This window comes from Gnatocerus cornutus, chromosome 5, assembly GCF_029298725.1.
Source record: "Gnatocerus cornutus isolate USDA-ARS CGAHR chromosome 5, icGnaCorn1.1, whole genome shotgun sequence".
Lineage (NCBI taxonomy): Eukaryota > Metazoa > Arthropoda > Insecta > Coleoptera > Tenebrionidae > Gnatocerus > Gnatocerus cornutus.
In genome coordinates, this window is record NC_142237.1 from 19,045,581 (window position 1) to 19,072,848 (window position 27,268).

General features: G+C 35.5%; 1 protein-coding gene and 1 long non-coding RNA gene across 2 annotated transcripts in view; one reads left to right on the forward strand and one right to left on the reverse strand.

The window, feature by feature from the left end:
* Positions 1 to 27,268, reverse strand: part of LOC148175459 (uncharacterized) — a 38,278-nt gene that overhangs the window by 629 nt on the left and 10,381 nt on the right. The window lies entirely within an intron of this gene.
* Positions 1,274 to 27,268, forward strand: part of Mid1 (calcium-permeable channel component Mid1) — a 33,254-nt gene continuing 7,259 nt past the window's right edge. Inside the window, exon 1 of the mRNA XM_088036454.1 lies at positions 1,274 to 2,151. Within this exon, the coding sequence (XP_087892580.1) occupies positions 1,654 to 2,151 (498 nt within the window). The 5' untranslated portion in view covers positions 1,274 to 1,653. The remainder of the gene's footprint in view (positions 2,152 to 27,268) is intronic.

The following is a 27,268-nucleotide window of genomic DNA, read 5'->3' on the forward strand; positions in this document are numbered from 1 at the left end:
TCATGTTTTATAATTCTTAAAGTTTTTCTGAGATTAAAAAAAATTACAAAATTTTGCAAAATTTATTTAAGCTTTTGTATAATTTAAATTCTCTAAAGGTATTCGTGAGATTTCTGGTATCCATTAGTATACAGAATTTATCTTTTTTTTTGTCTGTTGTCTGTGTAACTTTTTTTAGTTTATCAGAGCTCTTTGAAATTCCTCAACATTAATTAGGTCATTTCTAAAGGATCTTAAAAATTCAAAGTGTTTAAAAGATCTAAACGAAAGAATCGAAAGAATATGGCAACTTTTTTGAAGAATATAAATGTAAATAATAAATAAATCAAAAAAAAAAATTAATATCAAAAGAATCTGAGGTAGGTGTAATGTATTTGGAATTACCTAAAGAATGCAGTAAATCTGGGAACATCGAGTAAAAAAAATCGATGTTGAACTCAATTTCAACAAGAGCACAACTACATCGATCTCGAATACATCGGAGAAAACATCGATTTTGAAAAATAGCAAATAAAAAAACTCAATATAGCATAGTAAATAAATTATAAAAAAAACAAATTCAAAATTAATAAAAAAAACAAAATTCTAAAATATAACTCCCTTAAATTAAATTCCAGTCTTCTTTATAAATATGTATCACCAAAATCAAGAGTGTAAAATAAAATACATACATCGAAACCGCAATTATCGATTTTTAATGATACATCGAAAATAAAAATATATGTATTATAGTCAGAATTTTATAACTTTGGTTTAACTCCGCCTACCTTTTAGGCCAATAGAATTTTGGATGAAAGTCTGATTAAATCTGCAACATTTTGATAGTTCGTCGATATTTGTCTGGACTCAGAGTAGATCTGTTCACGCATTAGAAGATAAACACCATAAAAATCGACGAAGGTTTCAGAATTAATTGAATTCCTGCAAGACTGCAAATCTTGACAAGTGTGACACTAAAGTCGTCAAATTAATAATAATAATTTTTAATGTTGGGTAAAGGAGGCTAGCCATTCCTTGATTGAATGAAGAGATCTAAAAAAAATCTGAGAATCCTGAAACGTGAAAAGATTGGAAAATTATAAAAATCAGATTCTGTAATGTTTAGTTTGAAAATTGGTGGATGCGCCGGGTCACAAACCAAAGTGCGAGAGGATCGAAGAAGGAAGTGGAGTTCCTGTCCAAAGAGAGTCGCATGTGTAGTGTTTGGAGGTGTCAAGGGATTGATCGGGGGCGGGCGGGTAACGTCGATCGATGATATAGGAGCGTGCGCATTAGATCGCCGCCGCCGCCGTGTCAGTGTCGAGCGAGAGACGGCCGGCACAGCTCGCGCCCGGGCGGGGAGGACTGTGAGCAACTAACCTTCTCAAGATGGCGGCCCACCGTGACCTCGGAGTCGAGTACGAGCGTCGCGTCTAGTGTGTGTCCAGCAGCTGGGAGTGCAGTGATGTGATGTGGTCCCGGCCCTCCGCCGAGCATGCAGCATGAGCGAGGGCCTTGGGGGGCCCGCGTCGCGGCGGCCTAGCGGGCCCCGGCGCACGGCCCCCGTGGGGTGCAGTCGGAGCCGCGAGGGGGGGCACTCCGGCCGCCCGCAGCGATGCTCCCGGCGCCCGTAGCTGACCGAGCCGCCGCCGCCACCGCGCCCTGCCCCGCAGAATGCCCCGGGCCCCGTCGGGCCTGTCTCTGCTCCTGATGGCCGGCCTGGCGTTCGCCGCCACTCCGCCGCTCGAGGTCGTCACCAGCTGGCTCTCGACGAGCGACCTGCAGTGGGCCGTCTGCTCGCCGGCCCGCGCCGGAACGGACCCTGGGCCCCTCTGTCCGCCGCCCTGCCCCGCCAACAGTACTAAGTCTACTCAGTGCCTTTATTATTTGCAAGAATCGCACAAAGAGGAGGTGTGCGGCCCCGACTTGGGCCCCGAGCGCAGGCGTGACGTGCTGCACGGACTCCGGATGCGCCACTGCTGCGAGCACGCGGTCGACCAGGCCCTGCCCGAAGCCGCCTTTCTCGGTGGCCGGGTCTGCCGACACGCGCTGGACGCCCTCATCATGACAGACGATCTGGCCAGACGCATCACGTGCGGACATTCAGAGCTCCTCACCAGATACGACTGCGGTCAGACATTCTCCATCGCGCACCGCTGCCAACACTGCAAGGTATAAATTCTCTCATTCCCACATTCCTCCTTCTTCTTCTCCATTTATTCTACCCTTGTTTATAACCTCGTCGGTCCGTCACAAACATTCTCTTTTCCATCATGTCGCTGCTGCGTAATATCCACGTTCGCCCACTACGCTCGCGCACCACCCCGACACAAAACACTACAAATAACGTCTTCGCCTTTGGCTGGACCCTCTTTCTACCACAATTTCCAAAAAGGCTCATCAACATGACAATGTCATCCGATTTTAAAACGTGATCAAAAAGCCCATTTTTCGCGCCGCCCCCGGTGCGATCTGAAAGGCATTTTGCTCATTCTCATTGCATAAATAACTCTATATAACCAAGAAGGGTGCGAGGAGACATGCGGCGCTGACAACTGGCGATGACACTAACGCGCGTTGACAACATATAACTTTGCACCCTCTGCCACCCCCAGAGCCTTTCTCGTTAAAATGGAGGCGCAATAATCCGATCTAAATATTTAAAGCGCAGCAAAACTATTTCCGCACTCATTATTTTACAGGTGAAGCAGCACGTGTCTGCATATCCACGTGTTTCCCTCACGTGGTAGAAACAAAACTTTGTTCCATTGCGTTTATTTTTATTGAAGGCTGCTTATTTAAAAATTGTTATTGTTCGTGAATTTCTCTGTAATTAGAGAATTGTGACATTTCCCTGAAATGAATATACACAAAAGCTTTGTTGTTTGTAATTCACACTTTGGCCCCTCTTCGCTCACCTGAAAGCTCCATTGTTCGTGCTTAGAGCTTCCGATAAATAGAAACGAGCAACTTAATTGAGGGAATGAATTAATTTTTGATGGACTAAAATTTTTACTTAAATCATCCACATTTCTCGCCAACAACTCAAGCACATCCCTGGAAGTTACACGAGCACTTAATTAAAACAGGGCAAAGCTCCAGCGAACAAGGTAAACAGTTCGTTGTGAGCTCTAAATTTCTGTTTTACCTTAGTCACAGAACCATGACTATTCATTTATTCTTTTACATAATTTCTTCATTTATTCCGAGAAAATTTTAATCGCGTATTCATTTATTCATATTGGAATTCTCCTCATTCAAGTGTCGGGAAAATCGCATTTTTACCAAACTCGAGACACTTTCATTAATATAAGTAGGTGCGTGGAACGTCACCAATATTCGACTTGACGGAGATGACAAGCAGTCGCTAATATTAATTTACCTCCATTAGACTGTAATTAGGAAACGTTCTTAACGTTTAGCGTCCTTAATTTCCTCCCCCATTTAAACGATCTACAAAAAACACTCACAGTCTTAACCTTACTATTAATGCATTCATCGTGGCTGAGACTATGATTCTCTGGCTTAGCTGAATCCACTTAACTAATCTAGATTTCCATTTGAAACCGAGCTGATTCTGTGATGTGGGAAGCCATGAAATATTTAAGTTCGTTTCGTCTGCTTTGTCGAGCAAATGCAGGATATTTCACGAGTTGCGGTAAAACATTATTGCATTTAACTTTATATTCGGTTTCAGCGAAAAACGAAGTCGGGAAATTATTTGTTGTTTTAAAATATTCAGCTCAAAGAGCGCCAAGGCCCGCAGCCACATAGTTTAAAAAAAGTCGGAAAATGGTGATGCGCCCGGATAAACTGCGATTTTTCACAAAGGTTTGCTGCATCCCGATAATCTCAATGAACTTGTGACTATCATAATTCAAATGTGTTCTGCACAATATTGCACATCCTAGAACACGAAAATCTTGGCTCGAAGCCTACCGCTGCGGCAATAATTTAGCCATAAGTACCGAATGCTCATCTCTTCAAACAATTTCAATGATTTATGTCGATAGTTCCATGTTTGCCGGTTCATAAAATCGATTAAAAGCGTGGGATGGGATGAACGTACAGGTAGTTTAAATAAAATAATCACCATTTTTTCTTACAAATTTTAATTACAGTTGCGCTCTTGATGCCTTTCTATTAAATTTATTATCACAGTTCCACTGAACTTAGTCTGGAAAAATGTTTATCTAAATAGATGAAAAGTTACGAATCATGACAACATCGTAAAGATGCGATTATTTTATTACAAGGACTCAAAAGTTGTCTGTCATTCTCATAAAATTGGATTTGTGGAGATAAAAAGTGTTGTTTGGGAAATTTTCAGTGACTTATCGGTGCTCAGGTCACAATTATTGCAATTTAATTTCAGGGTTGAGGATTTAATTGATGTTGTTAAATTAATTCTGATGAATCTATTTTGTAAAGAAAAAAGTTCTTCAAACTTTTAATATTAAGATATTTCGTGTTTTAAATATTTTACTAATTCAGATTCGTTTAGATTATTTCTTATATCTATTAGGTGCAGAAGCTATGGATGCTAATTCTTGTGGTTCTTTTTTTTTGTATGTTTAATTCTTCCGTTTCTTTCATTTTCTTATGATGCCTTCGATAAAAATTAGACTGTTAAAGATTCCTAGAAAGTAAACGAAACAGAAGAATACAAAAACAGATTCAGGAAATCCTGCAGAATCTCAAAAAAAATCTCCTTAAAACTAATAAAATCTTTCAGTATTTTTTTTGTTAATTTGTTAACTCTCTTACATGCTTCTGACTTTTTTCTGTATTTTTTCTTATACTTAATACAGTCGACTCCACTTAATAGGGATACATCGGAAAAACGTATTTTGTCCCAATAATCCGGAACTCCCTATCCCTATATCAGCAAAAACTCATAGAAAGATATGTTTTTCTTAATTCATATTTTCACTCTTGATTGCATTGGACTACAGTACTTTTTTTCCTTAGATATTAAAGAGGTTTCTGGGTATACAGGGCGTTCTGATAACGAAACAGTAATCGGTTTTTTAAAATAGCTACTTTAATGTAAAATTTCAGTCTAAACCAGCTATAAAAAAATTACTGTACGTATTTCAAAAGTTGAGATTTATATTTTATTTCTCAAAAAATGTGGAATTCCAGAACATTCTGTCCCAATTATCCGATGTTTTGTACCAATAAAGAGAAGACATTTTACTTATACAGAGTGTCTCAGAACTCATGAAAACATCATGGTAAATTTCAAAACAAAAATTGCTTATGTTTAATAATATAATAATACTCGAAAAAGCATAAAAAATTAACAACCAATCCAGACAGCTTATTCTAGAGGTGGAGTTATAGGCCATCCCAATTTCCTAGGCAACGAGACTGTAATGTTCACTTGACCAATGAATTTCTCTGGGTCACGAGTTCTGGGACAGCCTGTATATTTGTTTCCGTTTTTTATAAAATGTCACATAATGTCAAATTTTCATTCTTAAAATACTTCGTGTCTTGTATTTCTTTTTATTCTTCGAATTCCCCAAAATTTTCAGATCTTTTACATTTTATATCTTCAAATCTTAAACTTTTGTCTCTTTTAGATTTTTCACATCGTATTTTCAATTATTATTATTTTAGGCCGCCGTCTGCTTTTTGCGTTTTGGAGTCATGTAAATTGGCCGGAAAACGACATTTGGCCTTCAAAAGAAAATGAGTATTTTTTTTCCTTCAACGTCATGTCATAATCTGCCACACGCCGCTGTCACTATTGAAACTTTCAGTACCTATAAGTTTTGAACATCTATACAAATTCATTTGAGGCATAAAAACAATAAACAATTTGTCTTTTTATAGTTACACTATTGTATAAAATGTCATTCGGCACTGAAACAATGATAACATTAAACAATTGAAACATAGTTATTAGGCGAGCAACCTCGAAAAGTGAATGTCACTTGTTATACGGCAGAAAAGTGGTACTTTTTGTCGAGCAATTAAATTGCAGTAGCAAGACGAAGCCAAGCGTATGCAAAATTTCGAGACAGCAAAGCCACTTTTCGGCCAAATAACAAATACTACTTTTTTCCAAACAAAATATTCAGTTCCACGACCGACCATACGACATGAAAATCTCAAATCTCAAAAACCGTCACGAAAAGTAATTTCTGCCTAGGCAGAAAAAGTGTTTCCTTGTCAACGGGCGCTTTTCATTACTTATAACAAAATTGCCTACTTTATTGTCTAAAAACGATTAAAAAATAGTGACTTTTGTGAAATTTGAAGAAAAAAGAATTTTTTATTTTTTTAATTTGGTTGGCCTAAAAAATATTGTGGATTACATGTTCAAAAATGCTTTTAGAAGTCTTCGTGTTATTACGACTCGGCTCTGGCTCGTCTTTGCAATTTCACTCAGACTTCCGAAAGAGCATTTTTGTGATCCAAATTACTATTTTAGATTCAAATTCTACAAATCCTGCGATTTTTGTCAAAAGGTTTCAGATATTTTTCTTCTAATTTCGTGCGTCTTTTAGATTTTTCTATTATTATTAATTAATAAGTATTAAAAATAGATAGTATACGCACAGTTTGCCAGAAAAGAATTTTATTCGAAGAAAATTGCTCATGAAAACGAAAACCAACAATGTGTTGTAAAACACCCCCTCTTTTAAAAGAAGTCAAATTTTAAATCTTCCTTGGTTGAATTACTTACATTTTGAAATTTATGGTTTAATAATTGCATTTTTTTTATCTGTTTATCTGGTTAAAATTCTATTATCGACAACAAATTGTTGCTGAGAAAAGCATTTATGTCATACAACTCTAATAAAACCAACACAACTGGGTAAAAAATTCCAATAATAGAGTTGGCAAAAATATTATAACTATACAAAATATTATAACTTTAAAAAATATTTTTTTTAAATGACTTCTTACTCAACGATTTGTTGTCACACTTGTTAAATCTGTTAATTAACCTATTTAGTTTTGATTACATTGCAAAAGTTTAATTTGCAATTTGGGATTGCCCTAAAAATGTTTTATTAAACTAAAGTAATTGTATGTTGGTGCAAATCGTCAATAATTTTTTTAAAGCCATTTTTACAATTAAAAAACCAAATTTGCATTAATTTGTAGGGTAGGTACCTGGTTAGTTTAAATTTCTATACCAAAGCTCATTGCTATCGGTCTACTCATTAAAAAGTTAAGTTGGCAGCAGCCCTTAGCGATTTTTATTGGTAGCAAAACTGTTTGACCTTGACGCAACTTTAGGATGCGTAGAAGCTAATCGTTTTTCAAAATATTGCCAAAACTTGTTAAATCTCTATTAAAATCATTCTTTTGCAACAAAATTTTAATTAGTTATTGATTAACGTGTTAACCTCAAAAATCGCTACATTCAATTTTCCACTAATTTTTTCCCTAAGGAATTGAAAGCCTGATTTACACCCAAAAATTTTCGAACATTTACACAGGAGTGGACTGATAAGAATGAGCGGCACTTTAGAATGTCTCAATAATTTTCCAGTTTGTCAATATACGTGCGAAAAATAGAATTTTTTCCAATTTTTTTTAAGGGTAAGACAAAAATTACTAAAATTACGAATTTCAGTGGTGGATGTCAAAACACTTTGCTTCCTCTTGAAAATTAAGAATTCCACAAATTGTGTCTTTTGCTCTACAATGTTGCAATTTGGAATAGTTAATTGACGACTCAAAAGTTGTAACTTCCCCAAATGTCATAGCCGTAACACTAAAATTACCAAAATTATTATAAAACTAGTTATGATGTTTTAACAACCACACGTTATTGCCCAACCGCTTTGGTTTTAGAGTTGTATGATAGAAATGCTTTTCACAACAAACATTCTGATGTCGATTATAGAATTTTAAACGGCTAAGCCATCAAAAGTTTAAAAAATAAGGAAAATTCAAATATTAATACATAAATTTTCATAATTTAAAAAAAAGTAATTCAATTAAGGTAATTTATAATTTTTTTTGAAAAAGGAGGTGCCCTAGAACACATTGTTGGTTTTCGAATAAAATTCTCTTCCGAGGAACTGTGTATGAATTCCAACATATTTAAAATTTGTGAAATCTGTAGAGACGAATTCCTTAGCAGCTCCCAGACAATTCCATTTGAAGTTTATAAAACTGTAAATTGTGTGCAAAATCCACCAGTTCAGCTGTAGGATTGAAGTCAAATCTAATTTGTAATAATCTCAAGAATGTGACTTTGAAGCGGAAAACCTAGACGTTAATACCAGAAAACTCCCTTTCTAAATTACCACCTCAGAAAAACCACGCCACGTTACATAAGCCCACTTTCATTCATCCCGTTATTTTTGAAACATGTCTTTCATCACATCTCCTCCCTTTTCTCATTTTTCTTCGCCCTAAAAACTGTCTTTGCTCTTGACGTCAATATTTCCCTCTTTTTCCAACCCCTGTTTTGCAAAAGTGACAATTTATAGTTTGATTTTCAACGCAATGTAATTATAAGTTATTCGCTTAGTTTTCCTCTTCTTGTCGATATGATTTCAACGGAATTCATAATTAGGTTAAAAGTTAGAGCGTGGAAATCCAACGGTATAAATTCAGTCATTAAACTTTCCAACAGGTAAAAGTAAAACAAGGACAGACAAACTCTGCCTTGACAACAATAAAATTAGGTAATACCAACTTGGAAAACTAGGGAAGCATGCATCTTATCTGTCAATTCAATTTTAGCTACAGAGAATTGAATTTTCGTCTTTACACAGTCTGAATATAATTGGGGTTATCACACGTACGCGAATTAAAATTCTCCATCCCGGCGCATCCACCATTTCTTCGCCACTTATGTCAAAGTTTCATCTGTGTGGAAAATCCGTTCCGATGCCGTGTCATTTCTTGGCGGTGTCCGAGCCGAGAGATCAGAAACTCATATCGGGGGGGCTCTGATATATAAGGGCAGGTGCAGGAGGATGTGCTTTACACCTGATATCGATCCCACCCACACCTCACACGCGCTACAGCGTTCGTGTTATTCGATAGCGCGGAGAGAGTGGTTTGATGCAAAGAAGTGCATCGTATTGCACATATAGTACATTAGGCGACTCAAAGTCGCGTGATTTTTCGTGTCATAAGTAACAGAGCGGGAAATTCAAAATCGCAATTAGTCGCGCCCCGATAAATCAAACCTGAAAATACCCCCCAATTATCGTGATTAATTATCGCCGCATCCGCATTTTTCTGCCCTTAATTGTGAGTTATCGCGAAACTAATTGATTTACGTGAATGCAGAAAATAGAATTGTGCTGTGGCACCAAAAGGACCAACACAAAGAGCAAAACAGCTCCACACACAGTGGGAAAACGTGTCGCGAACTGAGCTCACAAGAACGTGTCATCATAGGAATTCACGTTTGAGAGATTTGTTCCATAATGTTATTTTGAACAAGCTCTTGAATGCTGTTCGCTCTTTTCCACGGTTTAATTAGCTAACAGTTCCAATAAATTATTTATTTCTTTCCTAACTCTTTCGTCCATAAAGTGCTTGTTTATTGTTACTTTGCGTCGAGTGTTATTCCAGGATTTAATACTGGAACCGTAATCGTAAAACTCACTTCTCGGACGATATAATAACGAGCTAACATCACTCAGGTATTGTTTGCGCAACCAAGTAAGCAACTAAAATGTCCGTTAAGTACATTGACACTGTGATTTTCAAAGCTTCTTACGGAAAGCGACACGAGTATTGATCTAGGAAAAAATCCTCGAGTAGTACGTCCCTGTTACTGACGCCACTATCTGGTCAACAGAGGTAGTAAATTAACTTTATGGATGAGGAAATGTTCCGTTTTATGCTCAAACGCTAAATTGATGTGAGTTTGGCGCTGATTAAGAAGTGCCTCTTATTCAGACTCTTCGCCGCAGAGTTGATTACACACCTTCCTAATTAATTAAAATAACAATCTAACAGAAATTCTTTTAATTCTTCTAGTTTTCTACATTCTTAACATATTTTTGAATTATTTGAAATATTTTTGCTTTTGCAGATTCTTCAGAGCGGTTTTCTTTTATCTAATTTCTTCAATATTTTTCTTTCTTTTAATCTTACTTAGATCAATGACAGATCGTTTAAATATTAACACTAAAATCCGTTTTTTTTTTAAACCACCAACACCGCAATTTTCCCCTGCATTACAACCGGCAACGTTGCCTAGGGAGATTTTTGGTGAGAAAATAATTGTCAAATGTTTGACATTTCTGAAAATTAGGCAGTGTTTCCGTTAAAAACGTTTCTTTTACAGCCTGTTGGATTGCAAATCAAAGGATTTAATAGTGAAAAGACTCGGCACAAGTTGAAAGGCCGTTTTGTGTAATCAAATTGTCAATTAGGCAACCAACCTATTTGATTTTATCACTAAAAAGTCACCATCGACGACGTTGCCGGTTGTAAAGTGGTGGGAGAGTGTGGTGTTGGTTCGTACAGGGAGAGATTGAATGGCAAAAAAATCACTAAATTTACGCGCGAAATTTAAAAAAAAATTGACTAGTCATTTTCCAAATGAAAAAGAAGAAAATCAACAGAGCTCCGAATAAGATTCAACTGTTTAGTCCATCGATTTCATCTTCTGAATATGACTCTGTTAGTGTTACTATAGTAAATCCGGTGAGAGATTGGGAGATTTCGACAGTTGACATATAGGTTGGCAGCAAATTATGCTACAAAATACACTAAAAACACTAAATTTCTACGCGAAATGGGTTGACAGGGTTGTCAGTAACTGGGGTTATTTTGTTATTTTAAATTTCGCGCGTTTGGTACACTTTTTATTGCGTAGATTTAGTGACTTTTCTGTCATTCAAACTCTCACTGTACGAACTATACAATGATTGAAGGAATATTGTCTACAACTGCGTCTCCCATGAGTGTTGACCAGTCTTGCCTAATTAATTTTTTGCAGTGTGAAACAAAGCTTTTCCGGTTGTTTGGTGTGCATTGACTGACTTCCTTCCTTCCGATTTCTGCAGGGAAATATTCTGTTTTCTACCTTTTTAAACTGGCTGTCTTGTAATAGTTGATTCCATCTCGTTTTATTGTCAAATTCGAATGACAAATTTATTTGACAGACAGTGATGCTAATGTTAAATTTCTAGTTATTTCAAAAATCCAACGTAGCGACACGAAAGTATCCGTTAGTTACTTCTACCGAACGTGAATCGCTATAGTTCGTACAGGGAGAGATTGAATGACAGAAAAGTCACTAAATTTACGCGCGAAATTTAAAATAACAAAATAAGCCCACTTACTGTCAACCCAGTTCACGTAGAAATTTAGTGTTTTTAGTGGATTTTGTAGCATAATTTGCTGCCAACCTATATGTCAACTGTCAAAATTTCTCGCCCGATATACTATAACAACAAAAATAATTAATTATGTTTTTTTTTTCATATTTATGGTTAGAGACTGACATACTTTTTGACATGTTATCATTAGTTTTGTCGAAATGTCGTTATATTAAGACAAGTAGTTATTTACAGTCGCGTGTGGTAACTTATATTTTACAGCGCGAAATCAGTTTAATGATTGAGCGCTATAATATGGTTAACGCACAAGAGTTGTATTAAACTTTTTGACCCAAAAATAATTGAGTTTTTCAAAATTCATGAGAACTGTCACATTTGACATTTATAAATTTCGTCATCCGACAATTCTGCCAATTCTTTAGTTGGTAAAGCGATTTTAATTTATAAACAACGCATCTGAAGAGTAGACGATTTGGGCAGTTTTTACCGCACGGCTTGTGTAAACGTCCAGGGCGCTTGTAAATATAATGTTTCCGAAGATGTCAATTGAATGTTAATTTGACATTTACAATTCATGAGGCCAAAAAAAATATTTTCAAAATTTCTGTTTTCGCAGTTTTTTTGCACTGCGAAATTAAAAGTGGGCACAAGATGACAATGTAAATTATTAGCGGATCTATTTATTTACATAGGGGGGTGTTATACAGGGTGTCCCAGAACTCGCGCCCCAGAGAAAAAGGGCTTATGGAGGCAACAATTCTGAACCAAAATTTCGAAACTATAATTTTTTAACTCAAAAAATAACCGAGATAAGACAAAAAAACTGTAGCCAATCCTGAAGCTGAACAGAATTTGAAAATTGGTAACTATGGACACATACTAACATTCATTGGTCAGATGAATATTAGACTCTCGTTGCCTAGGAAATTTTACTCCACTTCTCGAATAAGCTTTCGGGATTGGTCATTAACTTTTTATCAGTTCTTGAATACTATTAAACTTTGTCAATTTTTGTTTTAAAATTTACCATCTGTATTGCTGTCGGCACCCTACCTTGCTCTATGGGGCGCGAGTTCTGGGACACCCTGTATAACAATTAAATAAGTGAAACTCAAAATAATTTCCGCGATGAAATTTTGGGAAGCGTAAAAAGCCTATTTCGGCATTAAAATCTCCAAATTGGCTATGTTAAGGGTTCATTTTTTTGTGTTTTTTGTTTTTGAGTCAAGTCAATGACATTTTCAAATTTCAGTATCTGGAAAACTTCTCACTAACTGCTATTTTGGGTTGCTGCTATTTTCCAAAAGAACAAAAACTGTATTTTGAATTTTTAACGTAGAACTGCATTTTATTTTTATAATTTATTGGTTTTTAACACTTTTGTTTTATTGTATCAATATAATTGTTAATTTTCCAAAGCGAGAAACAAAGGATTTTGTTATTTTTCTTGCGGACAACTCACACAAATGGTATTTATATTCTTTAAAAGAACAGCAAATTGCAACTATACAGGGTGTCCCAGAACTCATGACCCAGAGAACAGAGGAGGTGCCGACAGCAATACAGATGGTAAATTTCAAAACAAAAATTGATTAAGTTTAATAGTATTCGAGAAAGGATTAAAAATTAACAACCAATCCCGGAAGCTTATTCTAGAGGTGGAGTAAAAAGCTCTCCCAATTTCCTAGGCAACGAGAGTTTGACCAATGGACGATAGTTTGTGTCCATAGTTACCGATGTTCAACTTCAGTTCAGCTCCGGATTGGCTACCGTTTTTTTGTCTTAACTCGATTATTTTTTAAGCTAGAAAATTTTTGTTTCGAAATGTGGTCTTGATAAGCCTTCTGAGTTCTGGGACACTCTGTATTAACAAAAAAAATCAGATAAATATGACTTTTGTAAAATTTTGTTACACAGTGTAATTTGACTTATTTTTCAAGTTCTTTTGAGTCTGTTTTTTTTTAGATTTTTTAGATAGTTTTTTAGATTCTTTTATTTTCTGTGAATTCAGTAGATTATGTTGACTATTCACTTATTTTCGGCTTTTTCTTGGTACTTAGTTTGATGTCTTGTTTGGAAAACAACTTTAAAAAAAGTCAGAGCAGTAGTAAACTCTCAAAATTTGATAAACCGAGAAATTGGAAGAATTGTTATTTGGATTGCCATAAAGGTGATTTTAGTATGAATTATGTGAAAAATATACTTTAAACTGGAATGAACTTGTCTGGCAAACACGGCAGCCGCCCAAATTCAGCAGTTAAAAGGCCGCCAAGATGATGCATTCACGTGTTTGCTCAGCCAATATTGACCTCCCCCACCGACAAAGGTAATGCTTTAGCCAACGTCCCAAGAGTGTCGACGCTTACGTCCTATCGCCAATATAACGACACAACAAAAGCTCTTCCTCTCTGTGTCTCCGGTTCTCCGACAAAACGCAACATCCCTTTCGGTAATTGCACTTCCTTCACTATTGTACTGCTTTTTCCTGATACGATCGCTTACACAATGTCGGGAAACTCAAAAATTTCGCTCAAAGAGGTTGTCGCCACGTGGATGAACCCTTTCTGCCTCAATCAATCAATTACGACCACAAGAAAAAATTTCAGGCGATAAGTGAATTAGCGGAAGTTGGGCGATGAGTTTTGTTTTTAATATAAAATCAATGTTTGGGGACAGGGCGAGTTCCAACACATATTTAAATTGAAGCTTCAATTAAATTATCGAGCACTTCTTGTTTGTATGCAGAGGTGAAGAAGCGCTTAGTCTTCCTGCCTTCAAAGTCTCTTTTACAGGATCAATTCCTTTGTAAAATAAACGAGATGCAATTGCAGTATTAATTATCTCGACGCCTCCACCATTTTCACAAGTTTTTCCTCCCTGCAGCTGAAGGAAATGTTGCGTCTGTGTGTTTATGGCGACATTGCAATGCCGTTTCAGCGTTCTCTAAGGTGGTAGAAACAGGGACGGGAGGGAAGTCCTAGAGCTTGCATATTCGGGTCACACAAAGATCGATCAGGACGACTAAGCTCTTTCCGCTGAAAACGTGAAACTGTTTGTGCGCCAACCTCTCCGATACGCCTATGACCTCGACGTCTAGCCTCATAATCTACTACTTGGGTCTAAGTGCCGAAGGACATGCAAAATGGGGAATCTTTTCACGGCTTTTTATGGATCGAGCTCTCAAGCGGCGAGGAAAACTAAGAACTCGCACGGAATTGATTCTGCTGTAAAATGCTTGTTATGTTAGTGAAATTTACGGCCGTGTTGGAGATCATGGCAAATTAATTTTAAATTTACGAGATTTTGTTGCTCGTAAGTTTGAAAGTTTGCTTGTTAGAGAAGTACTATAGCTCATGTAGTAAAACACGTACGAACATTTTAAACGTTAAAAGTAATTGGAGGAATTTCTTGCCCATAATCTGGTCAAGATAAGAGCTGTTTGCGGTAATTGAAGCATTTCAAGGTACGCAAAACAACGGTAAAATCTCTCGCTCCTTCCCCAAACAATTCTTTATAATCTCTAAAAATGTGGTTAAAATAAAATTTAACGACTCTAAAGCGAGTCGAAATTAACACCGAAGCAATTCATGTCCCATAAATTCCAGAAAAATCCGCCAATAAAGAATTACGGACTTCTTGTAAAATATTAAAGACAGCAGCAAAGCGTTCTTTTTGTTTATTTAAAGCGTGTGAGTTCGCGTGTGATTTATTTAGTTGGCAATAAATAAAGTCGGCCATTGATGGGAGTGGAAACGACGAGAAGAAGAGGTCTCCTTGGCGTCGTAGCGAGCGAGACATGTCGGGGCTGTTCTGGGTTTTGCAGGGGCTGATGGGCGCGTTGGGATGGCATATTTACATTTAGAAATTTTCGTAATTGAAATTTTTGTTACTCAAATCTGAGAATCTGGTATCAGTCTGCTCTTTAAAACGAAAGCAAACTTTTTTTTCAATAAAAACAAATCTCAAAAGATAAATTCTAAAATCTAGAATTTCTCTTTAACTCTTTAACTGTTGTAAAGTATATACAGGGTGTCCAAGAACTCATGACCCGGAGAGCAAAGGACGGTGCCGACAACAATACAGATGGTAAATTTCAAAACAAAAATTGATTAAGTTTAATAATATTTGAGAAAGGATAAAAAATTAACAACCAATCCCGAAAGCTTATGCTAGAGGTGGAGTAAAAGGCCATCCCAATTTCCTAGACAACGAGACTCTGACCAATAGACGCTAGTATGTGTCCATAGTTACCGATTTTGAAATTCTGTTCAGCTTCCGGATTGGCTACCGTTTTATTTGTCTTAACTCGATTATTTTTTGTGCCAAAAAATTTTTGTTTCAAAATTTTAGTTCAGAATTGTTGCCTTGACATGCCTTCTGAGTTCTGGGACACCTGTATTAACAAAAAAAAATCAGATAAATATGACTTTTGTAAAATTTTGTTACACAGTGTAATTTGACTTCGTGAATTTTTCAAGTTCTTTTGAGTCTGTTTTTTTTTTAGATTTTTTAGATAGTTTTTTTAGATTCTTTTATTTTCTGTGAATTCAGTAGATTATGTTGACTATTCACTTATTTTCGGCTTTTCCTTGGTACTTAGTTTGATGTCTTTTTTGAAAAACAACTTTAAAAAAGTCAGAGCAGTAGTAAACTCTCAAAATTTGATAAACCGAGAAATTGGAAGAATTGTTATTTGGATTGCCATAAAGGTCATTTTAGTATGAATTATGTGAAAAATATACTTTAAACTGGAATGAACTTGTCTGTCAAACACGGCAGCCGCCCAAATTCAGCAGTTAAAAGGCCGCCAAGATGATGCATTCACGTGTTTGCTCAGCCAATATTGACCTCCCCCAACCGACAAAGGTAATGCTTTAGCCAACGCCTTTTTTCTCTGGGTCACGAGTTCTGGGACAGCCTGTATACGTTTTTACATTTTCCTCATAAACTACAAAAGATGAGAATTTGAAATTTTGGGAACAAAAATAAGCGAATAAAACAAATCGAATGTCAATATTCACATATTCGTAACACTTCCGGTTATGCCGGAAGTAGTAGTCAACTTGATTATTTAAAATGGAACACCCCATATACCATTTCAGAGATATCTTGATTTTTGTAAAAAAAAATGCACAACAGAAGTGAATTTTTTTTCCGAAATAAGTACCCTATAATCTATTTCAAAATCGCCACATTAACTGGAAAATAAGCACAATACAAACGTACAATGAAATTTTGCATTAATGTATTGGACACCTATTTCCTACTAAAAATACGAAAAAAAATTGTATTCTTTTGTTTCCAAATTTTTTAAGCATGCTGTAGAATAGTAACAATTTAATTTTTATATAGATCTTTCATAAACACATTTGGTGGTCTAATAGAAATAAAAAAATTTCAAAAATTTTTGTGGAAATATTTCTTTTTGTAAAGCAAATTTAATTTTTTTTTTTTGGAAAAATCGAAATATTTCAGAAATGATACACAATTTAGGTATAGCATGGTATATAAAAAGTGATCTTCAATTTGCGTATAGGATTCAAAAATGCAATAAAATATAGTGTTCTATTTAAAATAAGCAAGTTGACTGCCATTTCCGGCATAACCGGAAGTGTGAATCGATTTATTCAATTCGTCTTATCCGTTTACTTTTGTCCCCAAAATTTAAAATTCTTATCATTTGCATTTTCTGAGAAAAATGGCAAAACGTATATACAGGGTGATTTTTAAAAACCGACAGGCGTTGTAGAATTTTTATTTATAAAACGATGTCAAAAGTTTAAAAAACGAATTATATGGTTTTTAATTTACCATAAACTGATGATTTTAGAATTTTTCTAAATGTCTTAGTGTCTTTTGGGCGATATTCAACTTTCTTATTTTAAATTGGCACCCATTTTTTTTTCATAATTTGGAAGATATTAATTTTCTTGATTCAGAAATGTGTAATATGTTCTACTTTTACAAAAAAATATTCTTTAAAACCTTACAAATTATTAATAACAAAAGACAATAATAAATTACTAATCAGAAAAAACATCTACCTAATTTAATTAATTCGTGCATTGTAAGGTGTCTTATTGAAAGAAAACTTGTTTTTTCTGTTATTTGCTGGTTTTTGACATTACAATAACGGTATTGTGTTATTTGACACCACGCACCTAGATTTTATTAACTTTTATTATTAATTGCCTAATCTTTTTTCATTTTTGCTAATTTTTTTTTTAATATTTTTTGTTAAAAGTAGAACATATAACACATAATCGGTTCATAAATAAAAATAATACAACGCCTACCGTTGTTTAAATATCACTCTGTATACGTTTATAACAATTAAAGGGTTAAAAAAAATATATCTAAGAATTTAAGAATAAAGGCGCAAAAATGCAACCCCTTTAGAATTAAAAAAACTATGGAACACCCGGTAGATTGTCTATGGCATTTTGCCGATAAAGCAGGCAGTGTCAAGACCAGGCTGAAACTAGCACCCTTCACCCAACGACGCATGTTAAATCAAAATAATTCCGCATGATTGAGGATCAAAACATTCCCCCATAAACCTATAAAATTTATTAGTATCTGCTGATTCCCTCAGGAAACAGCTCCATCAATCCCGATAATAGTAGCCCCATCAGGAGGATTTTATTGAACGGTTGTGAAAATTTCTATGAGACTTTTTCTAATTTTAATTAAAACGTTTTACCCTCGTCGATGATGACACTCATTCATTAATTCTCCCATTCACGTATCTAATCGTTTAAAGACAACGCAAGAAAGTTGGTAAGATTCGTGAGAAAAAACTGTTAGCAACTTTCAACATTATTTTTCGTGTAATCTGGAAAGTAAACTTTTACATGGGCTGAAACACGAGTTTCATGTTATAAATTCGGAAAATCAATGGACGGGAATTATTTGAAGGTGTATAAAAGAGGGCTTTATCTTAACAACACACCCACCATATTTTTATGGGGTCATTTCCGTTTTATGGCGAGTCTATATATGTTCGGGATATAAGAAGTTCGATCTCGGGATGAAATTGCGGAAGCGACGAGAGCGTACATTTTTGGGGGCTTGTGCGCCGTCCATTACTTAAATTATACAAAGAGATCGATACCGAGAAAAATTCATTAAAATCGTGTAGACCACGATTGTAATTCTGGACGCGTTTTGTAATAACCTATAACAGGCGGCGATAAATCCTCCGATCCAAAAAACTTTCCTGTTCTTCCCATATTTATGTAGTGAAGGCCGCAACTTCACATATCACTGTCAAATCAGAAGCGGCGGCGGTATGGGGGCGGTTGGATCAGAGCTCTAGACAGAATTAATGTGACGTCATGTCCGTGTCGCCACCAGGTGATTAATGTGGATCTGATTTTAGCATAGACGAAGATTTCAACCCTCTGACATACGAGGAGGAATATTGCAAGATTTTTACTACGACCACGCTCCGAATTATAACACGATTCATTAAAAATGATTGACGCTTTTAATTAAATAACCTCCTGTGTGGTAAAAACAGGCTTTTTGCAATTGTAATTAAAAAGCGACCAGTCAATTTTGTAAAGCTGCTAATTTACAATGTGAAACAGATTTTCGGACGTCGCGACAATCGGCTCTAACCGCCTTTTTCTATAAAGGAATTTATAAACTTTATAAACTTACGTTAAGTTTCAAAGCGGAAGTTCGGTTCTAATCTCATTCCGGATTAATGCATCTCAACTGAAATGGTGGATGCGCCACGTTTTCTTTTTTTTTCCAACAAGACGCCCCCATTTTCTATTCAATTTATGCCAGTTTATTTCCATCAGCGTGTACCGTAAGTATTATGTCGAAATTTTGGCAAAGTTTCAACATCGAGCATAAATAATTCACGTGATATGGAGGCGACCCTCGGCGCCAGTATGGTGCACTACTCCAAGTGTGTACGTGATAGAAGAGAAACGATCGTGATCGGGATTTGTTCAATCGTGGCCTGAAAAGTAGCACTTATGGGATCCGTCGATTGACAGACACTCGGCAAGACGATGTATCCAGTTGGAGTGTTCTGTCTGTCTTTGTGGATCAGAGGAGGATCATTCCGGTGTAACGTGGGGATCGGGCGAGCCTCTCATGCTAAACTTTCGAGAATTGAAACGATCTCGAGCGAATATATTCAAATCAAGCTTGGAGTTTAGCTGTCTAATTTGCGGCATTATTTTGAGCCCGGCGCATCCACCATTTTTACGCCATAAATTGCTCCTTAGGCGTGGGCAAAATTTGACGTGGGCTTATTTTGTTATTTTAACTTTCGCGCGTAAATTTAGTGACTTTTCTGTCATTCAATCTCTCCCTGTACGAACTATACCAGAGCTCATTACTATCGGCCCAAGTTGGCAGCAGCCTCTAGCAATTTTTATCGGTGACAATTGGCAATAAGAGTGTTTGACCTTGACGCAACTGTGGCATGCTTAGAAGCTAATCGTCCTGCACAACATTGTCAAAACTTGTTAAATCTCTATTAAAAACTTCCTGTAGCATCAAATGTTTAATTAGTTATTTATTAATACACTCAACTTTGACAACGTCCTAACCTAAAAAATCGCTACATTCAATTTTCCCCTAATTTTCTCCCCAAAGATTTGAAAGCCTGATCTACACTCAACATTTTTTGAAAATTTACACGGAAGAGTGGACTGATAGCAATGAGCTGGACTTCATGTAACTAAATGTGTAAAATAATTTTAATTAAATATGGACTATTTAACCTTAAAAAAACTTTCACAAATTTCGTTCTTGTGACACCAAAAAAGTCGAAATTATAGTTTCTTTTGTAATTTTTTTTAACTACTCGAAATAAAAATTTCTACAAATTTTTCTTTTTGCTTTAAATTTTTGTAAATTGGCACTCTAAATAAGACAGTCAAGAGTGATAATCTCCACAAATTTTGTTAAAACCACATAAAAAATAAAGAAATTACAGGATTTTAAAAAGAATTGGTGGCATTTTTTTCCGTCTTAAAACGAAAATTTCTAAAAATTCGACTTTTTGATCTAAATTTTTGCAAATTAGTGATATTACTAAAACAAACAAAAGAAACAACATGCATAAATTTTGTTCCTGTCACACTAAAAATTACAAAATTACAGTGTTGAAAAAAATTTACATTTTCACAGTCGTCCAAATAAAAATTTCTAAATATTCTCCTTCTTGGTCTAAATTTTTCTAAATCGACATTTTCAATAAGAGAGTCGAGAGCGATAATCTCCACAAATGTCGTGAAAATCGCATAAAAAATAATGAAATTACAGGATGTTAAAAAAAATGGTGGCATTTATTTTGGTCTTAAAACGAAAATTTTTAAAAATTCGACTTTTTGATCTAAATTTTTGCAAACAAATGATATTACTAAAACAAACAAAAGAAACAACATGCATAAATTTTGTTCCTGTCACACCAAAAATTACAAAATTACAGTTTTGAAAAAAATTGACATTTTCAGAGTTGTTCAAATAAACATTTCTAAATATTATCCTTCTTGGTCTAAATTTTTCTAAATCGACATTCCTAATAAGACAGTCGAAAGTCATAATCTCCACAAATGTCGTTAAAATCGCATAAAAAATAAAGGAATTACAGGATCTTAAAAAAAATTGGTGGATTTTTTGGTCTTAAAACGAAAATTTTTAAAAATTCGACTTTTTGATCTAAATTTTTGCAAATAAGTGATATTACTAAACAAACAAAAGAAAAAACATCCATAAATTTGTTCCTGTCACACTAGAAATATCAAAATTATTACAGTGTTGAAAAAAATTGCTACATTCAATTTTCTCCTAATTTTCTCCCTAAAGATTTGAAAGCCTGATTTACACCCAAAATTTTTTGATAATTTACACAGTAGAGTGGACTGATAGCATTGAGCTGGACTTTATGTAAATAAATGTGTTAAAATTCTGACAGTCAAGTATACTCAATCTGAACTTTAAAATTGGCGATTTTAAATTTTGAAGTTGTGAGTTTTACAAGCTTTGGTTGAATCGTTTTACAAATAAAAGAATCTAAAATTGTCTAATACAAAATGGACCCACTAACCCCCAATTCTTCCGTAATAAGTCCACGAAACTTAACAGGTGGAATTTGGATCCAATTTACAAAAAAAAAGTTCCAAAATTATTACTTATAGGAAACGTTTATTTATTGTTTGACGTTGTAAAATTCAGTAATTTCGCAGACTCAATGAATGAATCTCCCGGAAAAATATTCGTTAATTTACGTATCCTGCGCTCTCAGATAAAAGACTAAACAATCAGCTTTTGGTTGGTGCGCGAATCTCCTCGGATGTCGTATTGTGATAAGCGCTTCTCTGTTTGGATCTAAATGAGACTATTGTGACCGCAAATAAATTGCTGACTCGAAGGGGGCTTTTAATTCTTTTAATTCGAAAGCGAGTGTAGTTCTTGGTCGCATCAACTCAAATCCACGGTTCTAATTTACGTGATATCGAACTTACTAATAAACTTTTTACTTTTCTAGTAAAATCAACTGAAAGTTAGAAAGATGTCTTACTCAACTTTGTGTACATACTTGGAAATTTTGTGTCAGCAGTAAAAGTTTTAATGTCTATCTTCCAGGACCCGGCAAAAAATGTCTATGTCTGCATTAGCAAAAGTATAACCGCAAAGTTTGTCTTTCGTTTTCGAAGCCAAGTCTGATAATTTGGGAATCCCATTAAGTTGGGGCGAATTAGAGACAACACTGCACACGCTAAATTTGAAATAAGGATGTAAACCATCTGTTTCTTTCCACATTCATATTCATTCCCGTTTCCGCGAGCCCCACAGAATAAACAGTAATAAAACTCGAGCTTTTGCATCTTAACCAACGCCGTAACGAGAAAATAATACCACTCCTAAAAGAAAACCCAATCCTAAACACCTTGCGGTTTTTAATTCTGCTCGTAATTCCACGATGTTTTCAATTAAAAAAGTCATCAAGTTGGCATTGCTTTTGACAACCTGACCTAACCTCAATATCAGTATGAAGTAATCACCGACCTGCGTTTTCTTCTATGAAAAGCACCGCCAACTCGATGACGTTTTTAATTGAACCCCCTGATACATGAATGAATGGGGGTAAACTGGGGTAAGTACACGCGAAAAGAAAGAGTAATCAATACGGTTGGCAGGCAGCATACAATGTGTCTACACTTGCTACGTTCGTGAAACCTGAAATTCAGCCAACGACAGAGTCAAGCACCTCTGGATTTTATTACTGCGGTTATAATTCCGGTAGTTTAATCGTCTTTCATCAAACTGACGTTGATTGCATTACCCGCGCCTTCAACAAGTTGCTGTTAACGATCATATCGAAAATGAGGGGTGATCTTTGCTCATTTCCTAGCGCTCGCGCAATTATTTTCGGATTCGAGCGAAACACAACACTGCGACATTTCGAAAAATTCCCGCCTGTTCCCCCTAAAAAATTTACGAGCCCTTTTAAACGACCCCGCTGGGTTATTAAATTTTTTATTAATTGCACCTGTTGGTCCATATTTCCACGTCGCGTGTGTCTTGTAGCTTTGGTCCAGGAGAGAAAAGTGTGTGCGTGCTTGCGGGGGTGCACGCCGGGGGCACCGCCCTAGCGCCAGCTGTGCTCGGGGATCGATCCCGAGACTCAAAACTGGGTCCTGTGTGCTGGCAGCCGGGAACGGCCGGGCCGCCCTCGCTCCCCTTCTTCGCTACCACCACCAGTCGTTCCGTTCATTCATTCCTTGCACTCTCCTACACCCTGATTTATGTTATCGGCGAATCACTCACTTTTCGGAAGAAAATTTTTTATTTCAGGGGAGGAGGTAATTAACAAGCAGTTGGGGGGTGTATGACGGTTTTAATTGAATTAGGAAGAAATCGTTGGTGTGGCGTCTCAAAAGGGCGCTCACAGTTTGGGGTTAAGCGTTAATTCATATGCAATGACAGTTTTTGAAGGGCGAAAGGGTGTGAACATGTAAAAATCCCATTCCCCCCAAATATCCGCATTTGACACCATTTAAATTAAATTTTGTTCTAACTTTGCGTCAAGTTTTTAACTAACTCAAAAATTTTAAACTTTTCACCATTTTCCTAGTGTATTTCAGTTACTTTTCTAGTGTAATACCTTGTAGAACCTGATGTTATCAAAATGACAGTTTTTGGTTTATCATTAAAGGTGAATAAAGTCCGTTTTTTTAAACTACCAACACCGCACTCTATTTTTGTTGTTATATCCGGTGGGAGATTAAGAGATTTTGACAGTTGACATATAGGTTGGCAGCAAATTATGCTACAAAATACACTAAAAACACTAAATTCCTACGCGAACTGGGTTGACAGTAAGTGGGCTTATTTTGTTATTTTAAATTTCGCGCGTAAATTTAGTGACTTTTCTGTCATTCAATCTCTCCCTGTACGAACTATACATAAAGTCCGTTTTTTAAAAAAAAAAACATCAACACCGCACTCTCCTACCACTTTACAACCGGCAACTTCGTCGATGGTGACTTTTTGGTGATAAAATCAAATAGGTTAGTTGCCTAATTGACAATTTAATTACTAAAATCGGCCTTTCAGGCTGTGCCGAGTCAAGGTCAAACGCTTTTGCTGCCAATTGTTACCGATTAAAATCACTAAGGGCTGCTGCCAACTTAACTGTTTAATGAGTGGACGGATAGTAATGAGCTCTGGTATAGAATGAATTGACAAAAAATGTAGGTAGAAGTCTTTTCGTTTTCGAGATAAAATTAATCAAATATTTAATCAAAATTTCCAGTTCGCCACTGGATTAAAGAATTTAGTCTTGATTGCTTAGCAACAATTCAAGGTTTGTTCTTTTAGGTGGATATTTTCATAAAAAAAAACGGACTTTAGTCATTTTCCAAACGAAAAAGAAGAAAATCATCAGAGCTCCGAATAAGATTCAACTATTTAGTTCATCGATTTCATCTTCTGTTTTTCCGGTTTGGTGTGCATTGCGAAATTGGTTTTAACCAATTTTAGGGAGAGATTCAATGACAGAAAAGTCACTAAATTTACGCGCGAAATTTAAAATAACAAAATAAGCCCACTTACTGTCAACCCAGTTCGCGTAGGAATTTAGTGTTTTTGGTTCATTTTGTAGCATAATTTGCTGCCAACCCATATATGTCAACTGTCAAAATCTCTCAATCTCTCACTGGATATAATAGTAAGCTTAATTTCAGAAAGAGTCAATTGTAGTTCAGATTAGTCACGTAAATATCAGAAAATGTCAATTGTAATTCATATTAGTAAATTGTATTTCAGAAAAGAACACTTATAATTCTAATTTGATGTAATGAATTTCAAAACCTCATCCAAAAGATGCCGGTCCACGACGAAATATTGCAATGAAATCTCACTATAGAAAAATCTGTATTTCTTAGGTTTATTTAAGATTTTATGCCGATTGTGAGTAAATCAATTTGAAATTTGTTCATTTCACAGATTTTTGAAAAAGAGTTATTGAAACCCTGATCAGAATTACAATTGATATTTTCTGATATTAACTTGACTAATCTGAACTACAATTGATATTTTCTGAAATCAACTTGATTCTTTCTGAAATACACTTGGAAATGGTGTAGTAATAAATCCCCGCAAAATACTTCTTAGTTTTACGATTTTTATGTGCTCAATTTTCAACGTTTTCAATTTTTCCATTCTCATATACTTTTTTGGGATTCTCTTTAATTGAGATCACAAAAATTAGCAAATTGATAAATTAATAAAATTAAGCTTTGAGTTCGAAAATGGTTGAAAACATAATAAAAAAAATCTAAAACGAGAAATCTGAAAGTTTCAGAGCTTAAATCTTTAGAACCGCCAAACCAAAAAATATGAAAAACCGAGAAATTTCGGTACCTAAAGACCGACGTAATCTGTCAATGCGCCACTTAACCAGGTGAGGTCATGTGGCATTAACAATGCAAGAACTAATAAAAAACTCGCACGAGTTGCACCATATCAAATGTTTACAGCCATTTACCTCATCTTTTGCAGGAAATATCGCCTCCCCATCGTTAGCATGAATTTTTTATTCGCATTCTAGACTGTTTTATTATAGCAGATGTGAAGCGGTTTCTTTCTTGTAATACGTTTTGTAGCATTCTTCGTGGAATTCTAATGTAAAACAGAGTTTGAGTTGTGGAAAGTTGCTTTAGTAGCTACTTGAGTCTATTTACTCAAAATAAATATTTTATCAAACGTGTTCGATCGTTGAAATTAAAAAAACACTTCCACAGCCGCAGTTATAAAATATGCGCAACATAATTCCCCACTTCACAACAGCGTAAGAAGTAATTATACACGTGTTTGCGAATAATCAGCTTTATTTAACCAACAAACACTTCTTTCGAGTTCCCCATGAAAAACGGATTATCTACTTAAAACTGTAGTTGCTAAAGAAGTGTTACAATTCTCCCGGCTAAGCCATTTTACAAAATTTCACACGCAAATCTAAACCCTCTTCTAACGAGATACTTTATAGTTTCTTTTTTATTTATTACCGGCGATTTCTCCCGTTTCAACACTCAATTGATAACTGGATATTGACTGATATAATCTGCCGTTAATATTTTATTTCCTGCAATCGAAAAACCATGTGCATATCCAAGCCAGACAGGTGATCAATAATGGCGAAAATACGAATTACTCTCGTCACCAGTTGTTAACTCTTTTTTTTTTCGGAAATTTTGAAAATTTATGTTTCAAAAATTGCATTCGGATATTAAATTTTGAGTTAAATACGAAAGATTTTGAGAAACGGTTTTCACCATCCTTTTTCTCGCGTCATTTTACTTTTAAAACAGTCCTCAAAAATTGAAAATTCGATTTTTCGACTCAATCGATGAAAAATTTTCAATTTTTCGTTTTTCGATCGCCCTTCTTAAACTATTTGCTCTATCGATCTGAGATTTAAACAGTTGATAGATCTCGAGCTGCTCTTTCGATCGATATATCATATAATAATATTAAAGGCAGTTTTCGTTCCGAAACAGCGTCTCGAAAATGACCATAAAATCACCCTCTGAAAATGTAATTCGGTCGATATCTCGTTTATTTGTTAAAGAAATTTGAATTAAGCTGGATCGGCTCATTTTACGCAGAATTTCGTGCTGAATCCAACAATATCTAAATTTTTCTCGTTCGTCAACAAATAACTGAGTAAGAGACGTTTGAAATTTTGGGTTGTCGCCAAAGGGCCGAATTTTTGAAGGTTCGAAGCATTTCGTGCTCAATATCTCGGAAACTCCCAACTGTTTCAGATATTGGGATGCGGTTTGCGTCATCGTTTTTCTCGCGATTTTTTACATAAGAAAAAGTTCCTTGATTTTTCTACAGTCGAAATTTGCAAATTTTCGCAAAAATTCGAAAGTTAATTTTCATTTTTTCTCATTTTTCATAATTTTTAAAGTTAAATATCTCGGAAACTATTTGAGATATCGAGATGCGGTTTGCGCCATTCTTTTTCTCGGCCCATTTTACATTAGAAAATGTTTTCAAAAGCCAAAATTCGATAGTCGATTTTTCGCAAAAAAAAAATTCCGACGCAATCGATGAAAATTTTTCAATTTTTTTAATATTGGTCATAACTCCTAAACTATTTGTCCGATCCATCTTAAATTTGGCCAGTAGATAGATTTCGAGCTCCTCTTTCGACTGATGTATAATTCAAAGCTATTAAACGTCGTTTTAATTTCGAAAACATTGATTAAAAATCACCCTAAAATGACGTCTTCAAAACAGTTTTTGGTCAATCCCTCGTTTATTTATTAAGCAAACTCGACAAATTTGTTTCTCATTTTACTCAGAATGTCTCGCTGAATCCAAAAACATAAGAATTTTCAATTTTCGTCAACAAATAACTGAGTTATAGTCGTTTGAATTTTTGGGTTGTCGCCAGAGGGCCAAATTTTTGAAGGTTCAAAACAATTCGTGCTCGATATCTCGGAAACTATTTCAGATATTGAGAT